At 35.9% G+C, this 14,258-nt stretch overlaps 1 protein-coding gene across 1 annotated transcript in view; it reads left to right on the top strand.

Moving 5' to 3' along the window:
• Nucleotides 1-1,391: 1,391 nt before the first annotated feature.
• The window catches only part of ARAP2 (ArfGAP with RhoGAP domain, ankyrin repeat and PH domain 2), a 121,461-nt gene continuing 108,594 nt past the window's right edge, over nt 1,392-14,258 (top strand). Inside the window, exons 1-4 of the mRNA XM_027642986.1 lie at nt 1,392-1,544; nt 2,541-2,624; nt 7,313-8,355; nt 13,727-13,797. Of these exons, the coding sequence (XP_027498787.1) occupies nt 7,487-8,355; nt 13,727-13,797 (940 nt within the window). The 5' untranslated portion in view covers nt 1,392-1,544; nt 2,541-2,624; nt 7,313-7,486. The remainder of the gene's footprint in view (nt 1,545-2,540; nt 2,625-7,312; nt 8,356-13,726; nt 13,798-14,258) is intronic.

Below are 14,258 nucleotides of genomic sequence, written 5' to 3'. Positions count from 1 at the left end.
CAAATCTGTGATCAGATGACTCCGTGAGTCATTAGGTTACAATCCAGAAAGGCTATGACCAAAAAGGGTGTTAGTATACTTACCTGAATCACATCTGAGCACTTGCTTGGTTTGGAAACATATGGATCCCTTTGCAAATAACTAGGAATAACACTGAGACAGACTGAAAAAGCAGTAATAAAAAGACAAGCAAGAACTAAAGTTCTTTAGATTATCAAAAAAAGGCAAACCCAAAAGCTTACACTGGAGTGGCATTTTCTTCCTGCATAATACAACTTTAGGGGTAAAATTAACTCCATTTTTTTTGTACATGGGTATTTATGTATCCAATAATTAGAACTTGCAGCTGGGTTTTCAGAAGTGCTTGGGCAGCACTGGAATTGGTGCTATAATGCTGGACTGCAAACTTCTAATCATTTTTACTGGAAGTGAGAGACTGAAAAAACTGTTTGCATACAAAATTGTGATCCTGAAATCTTTTATTACCACAGCACCAACAGTTTTTAATAGCCTTATTACTAGTAAGGCTATTTAGTTAGTCTGTACTTAATGTGTAGGAAGCAGTCTTTGAAGAAGGAAAGAGGACCCAGATTTATTTGCTCCTCAGTTAACGCTTTAATAATTGGCTTCTTTGTCTCAGTATCTCTTTGCTTCTTTTCTCCTTCAGTAGAGTGAGTGGCAGACTTCAGACTTCAGTTGCAACACTGTGAGCCTTCTGGAACCTCTTTGGCTTTAACTAGAAAAAATCAGAACTGACACTTTAAGAGGAGGATGTGTATATCCACCGGTGGAGTACACAGAAATACTTTCAGTATCATTTTGTGTAACAAAAAGCTAGTTTCAGCTGAGTGACAGTAATTTACAGACATGGGCCAGTTCCAAGAATTGGGGAAGTGACATGAGTTACTGAAAGCTCACTTTTTCTTTTTTGCAGCAAGTGATCACAGCTGTGCCACTACTGGCAGGCTGTCCTACTTCCTCGCAGCTGGGGTACCTGCCCTGAGCGCTGCTCCGTGCGGTGACAGAGGTGATACTGGGATGCCCTTTGCCGGGAGGCCTCGCAGGGAGGGAGACCCGCCGCCTGCCCAGCCCGGGTTGGGGCACACAGGACACGGCCGCCTCTGAAGCGGTGCGCTGAGGCAGAAAGTGCTCCGGAGCCGAAGCCTGCGGCTGCCAGCGGGCTCCCTCCTGACTCCTCCTCAAGAAATATGCTGTCCAGCCAGAACGCCCTGAGCCCCAGCCCGGCGGCCCGGGCGCGGAGGGGCGACAGCGCTCCCGGCGCGCCCAGGTGCGGCCGCCTCCCGCGGGAGGGAGGGAAGGAAGGAGGAGGGCAGGGAGGGAGCTCCGCGCCGCGGGCGCGGCCTGACGGGGATCGGCGTGGGGGTGGGGTGGGGTGTGGAGCCAGGCAGGCAGGAAGGAAGGAAGGAGGGAGAAAACTAGCAAAGATAGAGAAGGACCAGGGTGGCGGAGGGAGAACAGAAAGCCAAAGCAATCTGAAGCCCTGCGCTTCCTCCTCTCGCCGTCGCCGCTGGTCTTTGCCAAAGGTGAGCCGGTCCCGGCGGGGCGCGGGGTGTGCGGGTGTTGGGCAGGGTCTGCCCGGGCCCTGCCGTGCGCGGTGCTGGAGGTGCCGGTCCCGCGGCAGGACAGTCACTGTGAAGTTCCCGGCGAGCGCAAGGGCGAAGCAGTGGCTTGGTACGGGGCATGTCTCACATGAGCCACAGTTACCGAAGCTGCGATCGGCAAGAAGCAGCTGGTAGGCAGGTCGGAAACAAGGCGTATGTTGCTCTCTGTTTTCTTTCTGGCTCAAGTTGTTTTAACGGTTTGTATGTAAATGCCCTGCTAAAGAACAGTGTTTTATTACTGTGTATTTGTTTACTCTGTGAGTTGTTTTTGTGAAGTCAGACCTGAGCAATCCTCTGGTTAGCTGCCATTATGTTTCTGGAAATTTTACCAGAAATTTTAAGAAAGTCAAAGAACTAGAAGGATGTCCTGGATCGAAAATACATAGTGAAGGCTACAGCACCCTAGTGTTGCCACAGCAGCTTGCCTCAGTTCCAATTCCACCTTTAGCTTGCTTATTCATACCATGCAGTTCCTTACTCCAGCGACTCTGCAAGTTGTTCCACTGGAATTTCTTGCAGTATGAGGTTTGACTCCGAGGTAGTAAAGGTGGCTTAACTTTCTCTGGAAGAGAAGTGTTCTAAAATTAAAAAAAAGCCAAAGAAGCATTTTGACAGAGGGTGTGAATACAGTTATTTTGTAAATAACTTAGTAACTTCCTTGTATTGATAAAGGGAATGGTTCTATTGTAATCATTTCCATCAGTATGTTGCTCTGACTTGACCCATGGTAATTCATTAAGTAATCACTTTAAAAAGGTAATTTGAGAGACGTGTTTGCATTTGTTTTTGTTTGGTTGGGGGTTTTTTGTTTGTGGTTTTTTTTTTGTTTGGCTTTTCTTTTTTTTTTAGCACGCAGTCAATATGCTGATTGTATTATGTAAGTTTTGGGAAAGATATTTAATCTACAATGTTTTCTAGGCCTGTTAATCTTGTCAGTTTTTATGGAGTCAATTACAACTGGAAGATGAAATTCACTACTTGCACATTTCATTCTGCACCATGGTAAGTCCTGTTGTACAGTTTTATTTTCTTTTGGTTGTTTTTTTTTTGCCTGCTTCTTAGGAACTTAATCTAGTATGTGGTTTAGCAGAAGCTAGGAGCAAGCCTGAACTTGCTTATGTTTGTTGAATTGATTGCTTAAAGTGTGATTATCTTGCCATGTACTTTTAAAGGTTTGACACTTTCTTCAGGTTTTGTCTGTATTGATATTAAAAAAGGAAAAAAAAGTTTCACTGGAGTATTTCTGTATTCAGCTATAAGCTACTGTACACACATTTAATTATTAAAATTTGGATTATTTGCTTGCTTCAGCAAAAATTTGTCTATCTTCCTGTCAGTGTTGTCTTGAAGACTTTTCAACTTGAAAATCATAGATTGGAAGAATTGTAAAATCAGCTGACACAGCTTTTCAGAATGCTAGATGCAGGTACTTATCCTCCATGTGAGGGAAGAGTCCTGATAGTTGTAGTTGCCCTTTTTTCTTTGATGCTGGTTAGCTGTCAGTTTTAGTAAAACGAAAGAACTGTTAGGCCACTCTGAGTTTTCTTGATGCTCTTGTCTAAGTCTCTTCCGTAAGATGGGAAAAGGAAGAAGTTGAAAATCAGTTTGTAAAGAAGTGTGAGAAACATCATCTTCTATGAAAGAAAGCTGGATGATCCCATAGAAGGCTTGAGATGTGCAACACAAATTGCAATTCATCCCTTGCCAAAACTTATTTTCTTAAAAAAAACCCTTGGATGGTTTCCCTTGTATTGTTTTTTTCCACATAGCAATTTAGATGTTTATCCTTATTTTGATAAAATTGAATGGTCAAATGTCTTCCAAGAAGTTTGATTTCTGTATAACCACTGTAGTATTTTCCCATTTTTAGTAACCATGTTGGGAAGGGTGACTTTTGTCTTGGTTACCCTGTATAGGAGAATATGATACTACATTAAGAATCAATTTCATTTAAGCAAGACCAAATTCCCCTTGGTTGGTTGGTCTTTTTGTTTTTTGTTTGTTTGTGGGTTTTTGTGTTATTTTTTGTTTTCTTTTTGGTTTTGTTTTTTGTTTTTTAATGTATATTTCTACGTAGGAAAAATCTATTTTGCCTTACTCTTAAGAGAAGTTTTGTTTTATAAGATATATGCAACCATATGTGCTAACGGTCTTGACTTAAACTCATAATGGTACAAATATGGATGTGAAAGAGAATGCATGTATTCATATAAATGTGCATATGTCATATATATGCACTCCATATCTAATGCTTTACAAACATTCTTGAGGATTTATTATTATTTTGCAATTAAAACTAAGGAGGAGATTATTTTTAAAATTTATATTAATCACATCAAAATTGATTAGTGTATTGAATAAATACGGTGGTCCTTGAGTTCTGCTTTTCTGTATACTTCTTTAGTTCAAGCCTGTAGTAAGAATAAAACACTGTAAGAAACAGTTCAGAATTCATCTACTAACCTGCAATATATTCACTTGGATGTATAGATTTGTTTAGCTGTTTGTTACTTTAATCTTTGTGTGAGTAGTCAAACCAAATCAGTTGTCAGTATACCCTTTGGTCAGACCCACAAAATAATGTGACTGTGAACTTACTGGTATTTAACCAGCTGTATAGCCAGGCCAGATCTATAGCATGTCTGTGTAATAGATGCATTGGCAACTTCTGCCATAGACTACTACAGAAACAGAAAGTGGCTTGGGCTTCATCTTCTAGCAGTGTTAGAATTTGTGGTCAAAATGTCTTCTCAGGAGGCAGTTCCTTCCTTCCTCAGGCTGTTACGTTTTGCTCATAAAATACACTGTAAAAAGTAATCATTCTTGCAGATTTGGACACAAAGTTTGTTCTGTGCTGCATAATCTTTTGCATTGTTATGTGGTTTATACAGAGATGGGTTAGAATCCAGATAGCTGATAATACATGGCTAATTGAGTTCCTGAAGCAGCAACAGTGGAGGTGTTCCCGAATGAGGTGTAGGCAAAACTATTGCATGTAGTAAAAACTGTTTTAAAATACTGAAGAGAGTGTGTGGATATAAATATATATGTTTACATAAAAGACATTTATTTATAAACATATAGCTAAAGCTACTTTCCTAAGTGTAATTTTTGTTACTGCAAAAGGTGGAGGGATTGAATGAATTATGCTGTCTGAAAATAAACACTAACACCTTAGAGAAAAAATAGCCGAATGCTACCATGAAACCCAGAACTGCCAAGGAAGGTGGAAATGACTGAGATAACCAGCTGCAACTGCAACTTTGAAACTCTTAGACTGATATGCTAACACTGTAGGGGTTTTATATATTTGGATATGTATGGGGTTTTTTTGTTTGGTTTTTGTTTGTTTGTTTGTTTCTTTGTTTTAATTAGTGGATACATGAAAGACTATTTTCTGGCCCCAAAAGTGCCTGCCTGATACTTTTTTCCCACTTAGTAATTTCTGTACTAATTATTGTTTCATTCTGTACTCAGAATTTCAGAATATGTATTCAACTTCTTAAGACACTAGGTATTTACATTTGTATTTTCCAGGGTGTAGAGATGGGTGGAGGCCATACTGTTGAATTATATCCTTTATGGCTAGAAGCTTATATGAAAAATTTGAGGAAATGCTGATGTCTGAAATTTTTAAAGGAATGATGAGAGTTTAGATAAGCATGCAGGTTGGAAAAGGAAAAAGGTAAATCTGAAAATGGGTTGTTAATCAGTTTAGCTCAATCCAAGGCTTTTTGAATGTAAATGACTTTGGAATCTTTTAGTGAGGGTTAACTCCACAATAAACTTAATCTCTCTTTAGCAGTTGATATCTGATTGATCTATAGAACTCTCTCTCTAAACAGATTTAATTGTACCAATTTAATATTCAAGATAATAAGTCACTTCTCAGACTTGTAGGTAGTGATAAAAGCTGATAAAAATATTTCCACACAAATGAAGTTAAAGAGACCAGTAAGAATCCAATGACTTCTTTTAAATAATGGAACACTTATAGTAAGTGTGCTATGTTGATTTCAGAAAAATGGAGGTTCGTTCATCTCCTTCTTATTATTCTGTCACATACATGTGTATATGGTGTAAGTATGAAGAGTTTAGTCTTTCCCTTGGTTTCGATTACCACTTTTTGAAAAAGTGTGGGAATAATAAAGATATTTATGAAATTTTGCAAGAAAAGGCTGAGGTAGTTGAGGTAGTTGATTGAGGTAGTTATTTAACAATTTATTTAATAATCATAATAAAGTACAATCACCAATAGCAGTGATAACTGTTGTGCTTCATTCAGTACATTATTTTAAATTTATATTTACTTGTATGTGGCTTTAGGGAATAAGGAGGTGTGTAAAGATTTATTTACGACTGCATTTCTGAATAACAGCTTATATATTCAAAAGACATTGGAGGAATATCAGAGGAAGATTTTTTTATCCTTTATTGAGGAATTGATACAGTAAAAACTTAGGCAACTTCTTAAACTTCAATTCTAGATCATTAATAGTGTGCTTTTTATCAGGAAATACTTTGAAGAATGAGCTATCAATGCCTACTACCATGGATAAATTCTGGGCATAAGAGTTTTTCTCCTTCTAATTGCTACTTAAGACTTAACACTGTTCTACTGAAGCACTTCTTTCTTTTCCAGGCCGCTTAAGGCCAGTACCTGCATGCCAGGACAGCTGCTACAGTCAGCAGATTTCCCTAAAGCCAAAATACTCTTTATACAGAGAGGTGAAAAAACCTGTTGACTGCTGCTGATATTAAACCTTCTTTGAAGAGATATGATTTCAGGCTCTCTCAAACACCTTCAGAACAGTAGTGTCTGGATTTTGTGAGTCGCGAATTTAGATATGGCCCTGAATAAAAAATAACTCAAATAGATGAAATCTGGAAAGTGTAAGACCTGAGTTGAAAAATGCTAAGGAAAAACTGTCATGGGCATTTGAGATAACAATGTCTGTCGTGTGGAGGCCAGAACTTTCTTATAGAGTCAGCCTCTTCTACTCTTTGTGCCAAGGGAAAACTGCTTCCTTGACAGAGTTGAGAAGCTTGTAGTTACCTGTTTCCAGTTTTCTGGCATGACTGTTTGAAGGGCCTGATCTACTGTTGTAAGCCATTTTATTGATTATAGTACTTGTTCAGTTGGATTCTCAGTTGAAGATGACTTCAATGCACAGTTCACATAGAATGCTCTAGCCAGTCATTTTTCCTTTGTTCCATTGAAAATTTGTTTCTTTGTTAAAAGGAATCTAAGGTTCAGAAGATAAGGGAGTAGAAGCCCTATTTTGTAGTTAATTGGTGCTAGCATGGAAACAAGAAAGCTTTAGGTTCCAGTTCTGGTCTTAGATAACTTTTTCTCTCCCTGATGTCCAAATACTGTGTAATAAGAGTATGTGTGTAGATAAATAGTTCATCTCTTAACTGTTCATCTTAATGTTTAACTATGTAGGTTTTAAGGAATGTATGTTTTAAGTCTGTGTTACTTGTGCTGCATTAAGACTGATTTTGCTATTCTCTTTATAAAGGCTAAGATAAAAGGATGGAAAGTGTATGCTGTTTTGTTGGAATTTTTGTATACAAATAATTTTAAAATATTACTGTAAAAAAGATGGGGGGCCTTTCAGAATTTTATTCAAGATAATTGTGAAGTTCAGGTGAGAATTTTTTTAATTGCATTTTCCATATGTTTGCAGTGTTTAAAAAAAATAAGTTTGAACTGAAGAAACTTGAAGAGGTGTCTTGAAGAAACTTATATTCTCTGCTGGCTGACTGTCATCAAATTTAAGAGAGCTTTCTTGCTGGTGAACATGCGCACATCCTGACACTATTTGTACATGACTGTGTAGGGCAATATTCGATATGAAGTCATGTCATCCACAAGCAATGACACTGATATTGAAGAATTTTTGGTCAATATTAACCTTGGACAGTATATTCCTAACTTTAAAGAATATGGCTATAACATTGTGACAGATTGCGTGGGAATAAATAACAGCGTGCTTCAGCAAATGGGAGTGTTGCCTACAGGGCATCGCAGAAGGATTCTTAAGCAATTAGACAGCAGTCTTTCAAAAATTCAAGGAAATACTCTTTTCTGTGAAAATCTAAAATTCAAAGACTTGAAAGGTTTAGAAGAGAAGCAATACTCGTCCTCGGATCAGGAGTCTTCAGTAAGCAATTCAGGTGTAGATGGCACTGGCTTGATACCTGCAACACTGTCAGAACGACTTCTTAATAAAACTTATATTGAAAAGGAAAAGTTTGACCTTGCGGAGCAAAATTTAATGGAGGCAAATGATGATAGCTTTACAAATCTGGATTTTTCTCATTTATACCAGAATTCAGACAGCATACTTAAAGCTGTCAGTCAAACTGGAAGTATTAAAATGAATTCTCAGCCAGATGCATCACGGAAAGAAGCTGCTGCATACCAAGCTGATGAGGACTTGACTGACTGTTTGGTATTTCGTGATTCTCCTTCTTTATTTGCTCGTTCATGTGAGACAAAACACAAGGAAAACCAGCATCTGAGATTTGCAGATGAGAATGATTTATCTGATAGTAAGCCAGATTCTTCATTCTATAAGTTTAAAGGAGAAATGATAGACAATGACTTATATGATTCCTGTACACTAAACTGCATGAAAGTATTTCCAAGAGCAAGCCGGTCTTTTATCTTAAGGCATCGACCTGTACCAGAAATTCCTGAATCAAGTAAAGTTCAAGCTTCATCAAGGTAATTACTGTTTATTACTAATGAGGAATCGCGATCCTTGTAGAAATTACAGTTTGGGATTTCTTACAGGGTTTTTTTTATTTTTTGGTGGATTTTTTTAAAATGTACTGTAAATATGCTGGATCTGGTATGAGTGTTGCCAAATTAATTGAAGGATGATTAAACTTCAGTGCAAGTTAAAAGCAAAAATGAGAGCGTAAAGGGGAATTTTAGAACAGTATGTCCTTATAAACTCCCCAAATATCTCCATGTCTACATGTTTATTGCTTTATATATAACTGTTGTTAAAAACAACTGTATAAAACATAAGCACTTTCTTCAAGATGGCTCTTAGGATAATTTCTAAACTGATTGTCATTTAATTGTTAACTTTGGAGAATGAATGCAACCACTTTCTTATTTTAAGTGTTGGCCTTTGCTGATGTTCTCCTAACAACAAAACCTTAGCTTTTAATGATATTTGTAGTATAAAAATATTTCTGAAGCATTCCAGCAGGGGGGAAAAGCAATGGAAAAAGTAGAAAAAAGAGGATAGATGTGGAAGATTTTCAGAGTTTATGGAATCTTTGAAGTTTGAGCTTCTTTTGAAATATTCAAGTGATATGACTGTGTATTTTTCTTCCTTCAAAATGGTTGAGTTCATAACTTGAATCCACAAATTACTGAGCAGTACTTATTATCTTGAATAAGCATTAGTTTTTGTAGCAAAAATATGGTGGAATGTAGAGGAAAATATCTGATGTTAGAACTTCATTTCAGACATATCTTAATAAAGTAATATTGTTTGAATGTTAATAGGCACTGAATATGCAGTCAATCACAATATTACAGTCTGTAAGCACGGAATATCTCCCCACAGATTAACTTTTAATATTTGTGGATCTATTAACAAAAGCTGTTACTCATCATGTTTAATAATCATCATTAAACAGAAGAAAAATGTGCAAAAAAAGACTTCTGGTGAAAGGCGTATGCAAAGATTTGTTAGTGTAGTCATATTCAAATCATTAGATTGCATTTTTTTTAGTTAATGTATATTTTCTTAATCACTAGCTATGCCTGGAAGGGGCATGTCTGAGAATGTTTTGTATTTATCTTGGCTTTTTCATCTGCATATCTCAGCAGTTAGAAACACCGAGTTTATACATGCTCGAAATGCAGGGGTTTCCCAGCATTTATAAGTTTCTTTTAGGTTACTGAAAGAAGTAAAAATTAAATGTTGTAATACAATTCTTTAAGCAGGTGGAGAGGCAAAGATTCTTAAAAAATGTTTAATCAGTGTCTTACTGAAACTTAAGTATATGTATCTTTTGGTGAGGAGTAGATTTATGTTAACTTTTGTAGAGTGATTATCCCTATTTCATTTAATGAAGCTATTGATGCTGAGACAAAATGGGATTCTCAGCCTTAAAGGCAATAATAATAACTGGCTACTAAATGTGTATTCTTAATGTCTTTTGAGAAACAATCATCCAGTAGAGAGAATATGCTATATTTGTAATCTTCCCACTATTGAAGTAAATCCTCCAAATCCCAGTCTATTAGTGATTGATGTGACTGGGTCACTAAATTCATTACCCGCCATTTTGATTTGTGAGGTCCAGCTTATTTTTTTTGTCTTTATGCTCCAATAAAGAAAAAGAATATGGGAATGCTGAAGGACCAGTCTGTCTGAGGAAGATCAAGGCTAAACAAGAACTTCACAGCAGAATTTAAACTTCGCAGAAACATTCTTGATAACCTTGCTGGCAACCTTTTTTAGAGGCAGAGAACTAATACAGAACTTTAAAATGGCAGCTTGCAAGCATCTTTAACCTCAGGATTAAAGATCGTGCCTGTCTTACAGAATTGCATAGGCAAAGATTCTTAGCTGACCTTATTGGCAGATGCTGATTTTGTCCTTATTACATTGAATGAAGGCTATTCCACAGAGACAGAGAAAGCATTTCCTTCTGGTTGTTCATGGATATTAGTTATTAATTTTTAGTTATCAAGTTGTTTTTAGTTATTAAGCTGAAGCAGGTTTATAACATGGTAGACCTGGTTTTTATATAGAATGCTACAAAGATAAAATTTCAGACTGATGAACTCTATATTCTTTTAGATTTTTTCCTATCTCCCAACTTTATTACTTGTGTTGTTTAGTATTGGGATTGCTCTGATTCTTTTTTAAGATAAATAAGAACAAGTAGAACAAAAGTAATTCTGGATAACATACTGCGTTTAGGGGAAAATATAAATAAGTAAAATAGATAATGGTGTTTGGCCTGAGGAGGCATCATTCATTTTCTACAGTTGGCAGATCCTGTGATTGAGACTTCTTGCTTGGTACTGATATTCTTTAGACTCCATTTCTTAGCATACAAGTGGTCAAGATTGCTAATGAGATGTCCAAGCTGGTGCTGCTGTGTATCTCTACTGTGTTCTGTCATAAAAAATAAATTTTTTAGAAGAGAGAAGCTGCTCCCTCTCTATTCCCATGGTCAAGCATCACCATTAATTTACTTCTACAAGCAGTCTATGAACCCCCAAACTTTAACACAGTGTGCTAGAGCAATTTGGATGTGTTTGCATTATGGGAAGTTAGGTCTTGAGATGGATAGAAAAGAAAACATGTCTTGAATGAGTTTGAAAAGAAAATCTTCTTTCATTTAAAACACTAAGCAGATGAATGCCAGTAAAGACTTCGAAGCACTGACTGCTTGCACTGACCTCTTTCCCTGACTTTATTTGCAAGATGACAAGAGCATATTGAATAAACCAGCTCAGTGTGACGTTTTAGCTTTCCAGCCTCTCGGCCTTTAGCAAGACCAGTCACTGCCCATCACACCCTTTCATCCTGTTTGTGCATAAGAAGGGGTGGTAGAGAAGTGTGTATAGCCTGAGCTGCATCCGGCACCTCGTAATATATGAAAATTGTGAGCATTAGTCTCCACAGTTGTAACAAAGTGATAATTGAATAATAATTGAAATTATTATTATATCATTGAAAAATTGGCACACTTTGTGATTGGCACTCTTTTAGACTGCTCGCACTAATCTCCCATTAAAGAGCAAGATAAAGAATATCATCAATCTTGTTTGATTGAGGTATTCAATTTTTGAATTGAGAAAATTCAAGAGAAGAGGTATTAAATTTTTGAAATGGTTGAGGAAAGTCAGAGATTCATGTAAGGTATTTTTTTTAATGTTTTTTTGCTCATGACGTCTTCAGTATTTTTCTGTCTTTTAATCTAGGTATTCCATTTGTACAATAACTAGCTATTCTATTGAGCATTGATAGATTATTATAATTTTGTAGCTTGAACTGTAGGTTTTTTGTTATGCATAATCTTTCAAGCAGTTATTCGAAGTAAACTAGTTTCATTTCTTTTATACCTTGAGATAGTTTTTACTTAACATAAGTTAAAAATTTACTTTCCAGAAATGACAGAAATGTTTTATTTTTGATTGCTGGAAAAAAAAAAAAGACCATAGTTAGCTTATTAACAGGTTTTTTGCCATGCATACATACATGTAGGTACATGATCAAGAAAGAATACACTAATCCTGAAAAGTGTATAGATTTTTAAAAAATGGTGCTTTTGGGTTTTTTTTTTAAAGGTGATTTTGTTATTTTTCATTTCCTGTTGAATTTATCCATCCACCCTGAAACTAAGAAAATGACTCACTGTTTTACATAAGGCAGAAAACCATAATTTTAAAAGCTCTACGAGTCAAAGCTGTTTATCTATAACTCTTAATTTAGTTTAATGCTGCTAATACCCTTTAAAAAAAACAACCTAACAAGTGATCTGTGTTGAAGTAAGTTAGGTTAGGTTTTTTGGAAGCATACCGAGTTCTTTAAAATTAGGTTAGTACAAACTCAGGAGGTTAGTTTGCTAATGGAGCTTCAAAATATGTAACCTCAGCAATTTTAGTAAAATGTATGAAGAAACACAGACTTTTAAAGTATTGGCTGTGTATTTTTTATTTTTTTGTAATTATAACTCAGGAGACAAAACAGCTATGTAGGAACTAGGCAATGATACACTGTAGCTGGCCAAAGTCATTCTGTGTTTTATAAAAACAGGATTTTACAAAATATCACTAAGGAACTTAATTTATATAACCTGGATAACAATTGAAATGTCAAGTAACCTTGTAAGGTGTGGCTTCTGTCTTGAATCCAATCTAATGAATTCTTTGAGGCAGATTTAGGCATGGACTAAAAATTAAGTTCATGAATGTCTGCCTTCTGTTACAAAGAAACATCATCTTTTAGTAGGGAGTAATTCTACTTGGACTTCAAGGGACAGTAGTTCTAAAGTTTTAAATGTAGCTAATATTAAAATAATAAAATTTATCAATAGCTTAAGTGGGGAAACAACAGTTAGGAAATTGGTATTTTTAGTAAAACACTTATCTTTTATTTTGAATGATAGAGGACCTACAAACTGATAGACAAAATTTGTAAGGTTCTTGTATGGCATTTATCAACCACATAATATTCTGTAAGAATATGTGAGAACTTTTACCATTTTAAGCAGAGAAAATGAAATTAAGATGAAAAATTACTAATTATGTTAATGGGGGGATTCAGAGCTTGACTGAAAAGAGCTCTAATACAGACTGCTAGAGTAATGAAGGGGAGATAGAAATGTACTAATTCACACGTATTTGTTCCTGTGTTCTGATTATAAAGCTGCTGTCTTAGCCTGAAACCTTAATAATAATATGCCACTATACATGAAACTACTAAAGTACTTTGGGGCCAGCACAACACCAATAATAAAATAACTTTTCTGTCATGTATGGGGATACATTCTTACCCATCTACAAAACGTGCAGGAGTAATCACAAGCAGTTGCAATGCAATGTCATTTACATCTTGGTTTTAAAACTTTGTAGGAAAATAATGCACCTTAGGAAATCAAAACTTTTCAGCAGTTTTTTTCTAGTGGTCGAGAGCATGTTTTGTCTGGATTCCCATGCCCAGGGTCACACTGAGTTTAATGTTAAATTAGATTTTCAGAGTATGTCCTTCTATAAATACAGTTGTTGGTAATTGATGGGAAGGAGAAGAGTAGGTAAAGGATTGGGGGAAAAGTGTAGGATCTTCATTCTTCCCAGCAATCTAAATGTATCATAAGAACAATTCAGAACAAAACAGAACCCCAAACTCAGGATGTGTACTAGGATCAAAGAAGCATTCAGTGTTGTAAAGGGAGGAAAACAAATTGTTGTGTGACTTTTAAATTAAATTTTCCGAAGTCTTAAAATCTGTTATTTCTATATTTTCTATATAATTTTAATCATTTAACTGCATGAGGTGGTTAATTTTTGGGATATTTCACTTAATGCTTTAATTTTGTGCTCTGTTTTGTTCAAGTTCCCTTCAGAGAAGAAGAAATATGGACCTTGTAAATATTTCTTGCACTGGGAGACAACTTCCACAAAACAGTGAGTACTGGATGGTAATATTTACACCTCTAATACTAAGGAAAAAGTAACCGTGGACCAGAAGCTGCTTAAAATTAGTATTGACTTGCATATTTTAAGAAATATTGGGCATCTCAAAGCTATGGAAGAAGTGATTTATGTAATAGCAGGGCATTTAACCAATTCTGCATTTTTGCTTAGTTTTTAATTATGAACAAATAAAATAAAAATTAGAAAATCCTGACTTTAAACCTTCTTTATTTTGTTATACTTTTTTAGATTGGTGGTTTGAGTTTCTAAGTTGAGATCCAGATTTTTTAAGCAGAGTTAGCTTTTTCTTGAAAGATATTAGTAGCCTATTCCTGAATAGTGCTGCTTTATTTGTTTGTTAATGCTCATACCTCCAGGAAGTTAATTGTAATAAATACTTTACTGAAGAGTATGAGTCTTCCACAGTCATTTGCAAAACTTCTTTCATATTT

The sequence above is a fragment of the Corapipo altera genome, unplaced genomic scaffold (genome assembly GCF_003945725.1).
Source record: "Corapipo altera isolate COAL_440 unplaced genomic scaffold, ASM394572v1 22, whole genome shotgun sequence".
Classification (NCBI taxonomy): domain Eukaryota; kingdom Metazoa; phylum Chordata; class Aves; order Passeriformes; family Pipridae; genus Corapipo; species Corapipo altera.
This window is presented reverse-complemented; position numbering and strand designations above follow the sequence as displayed.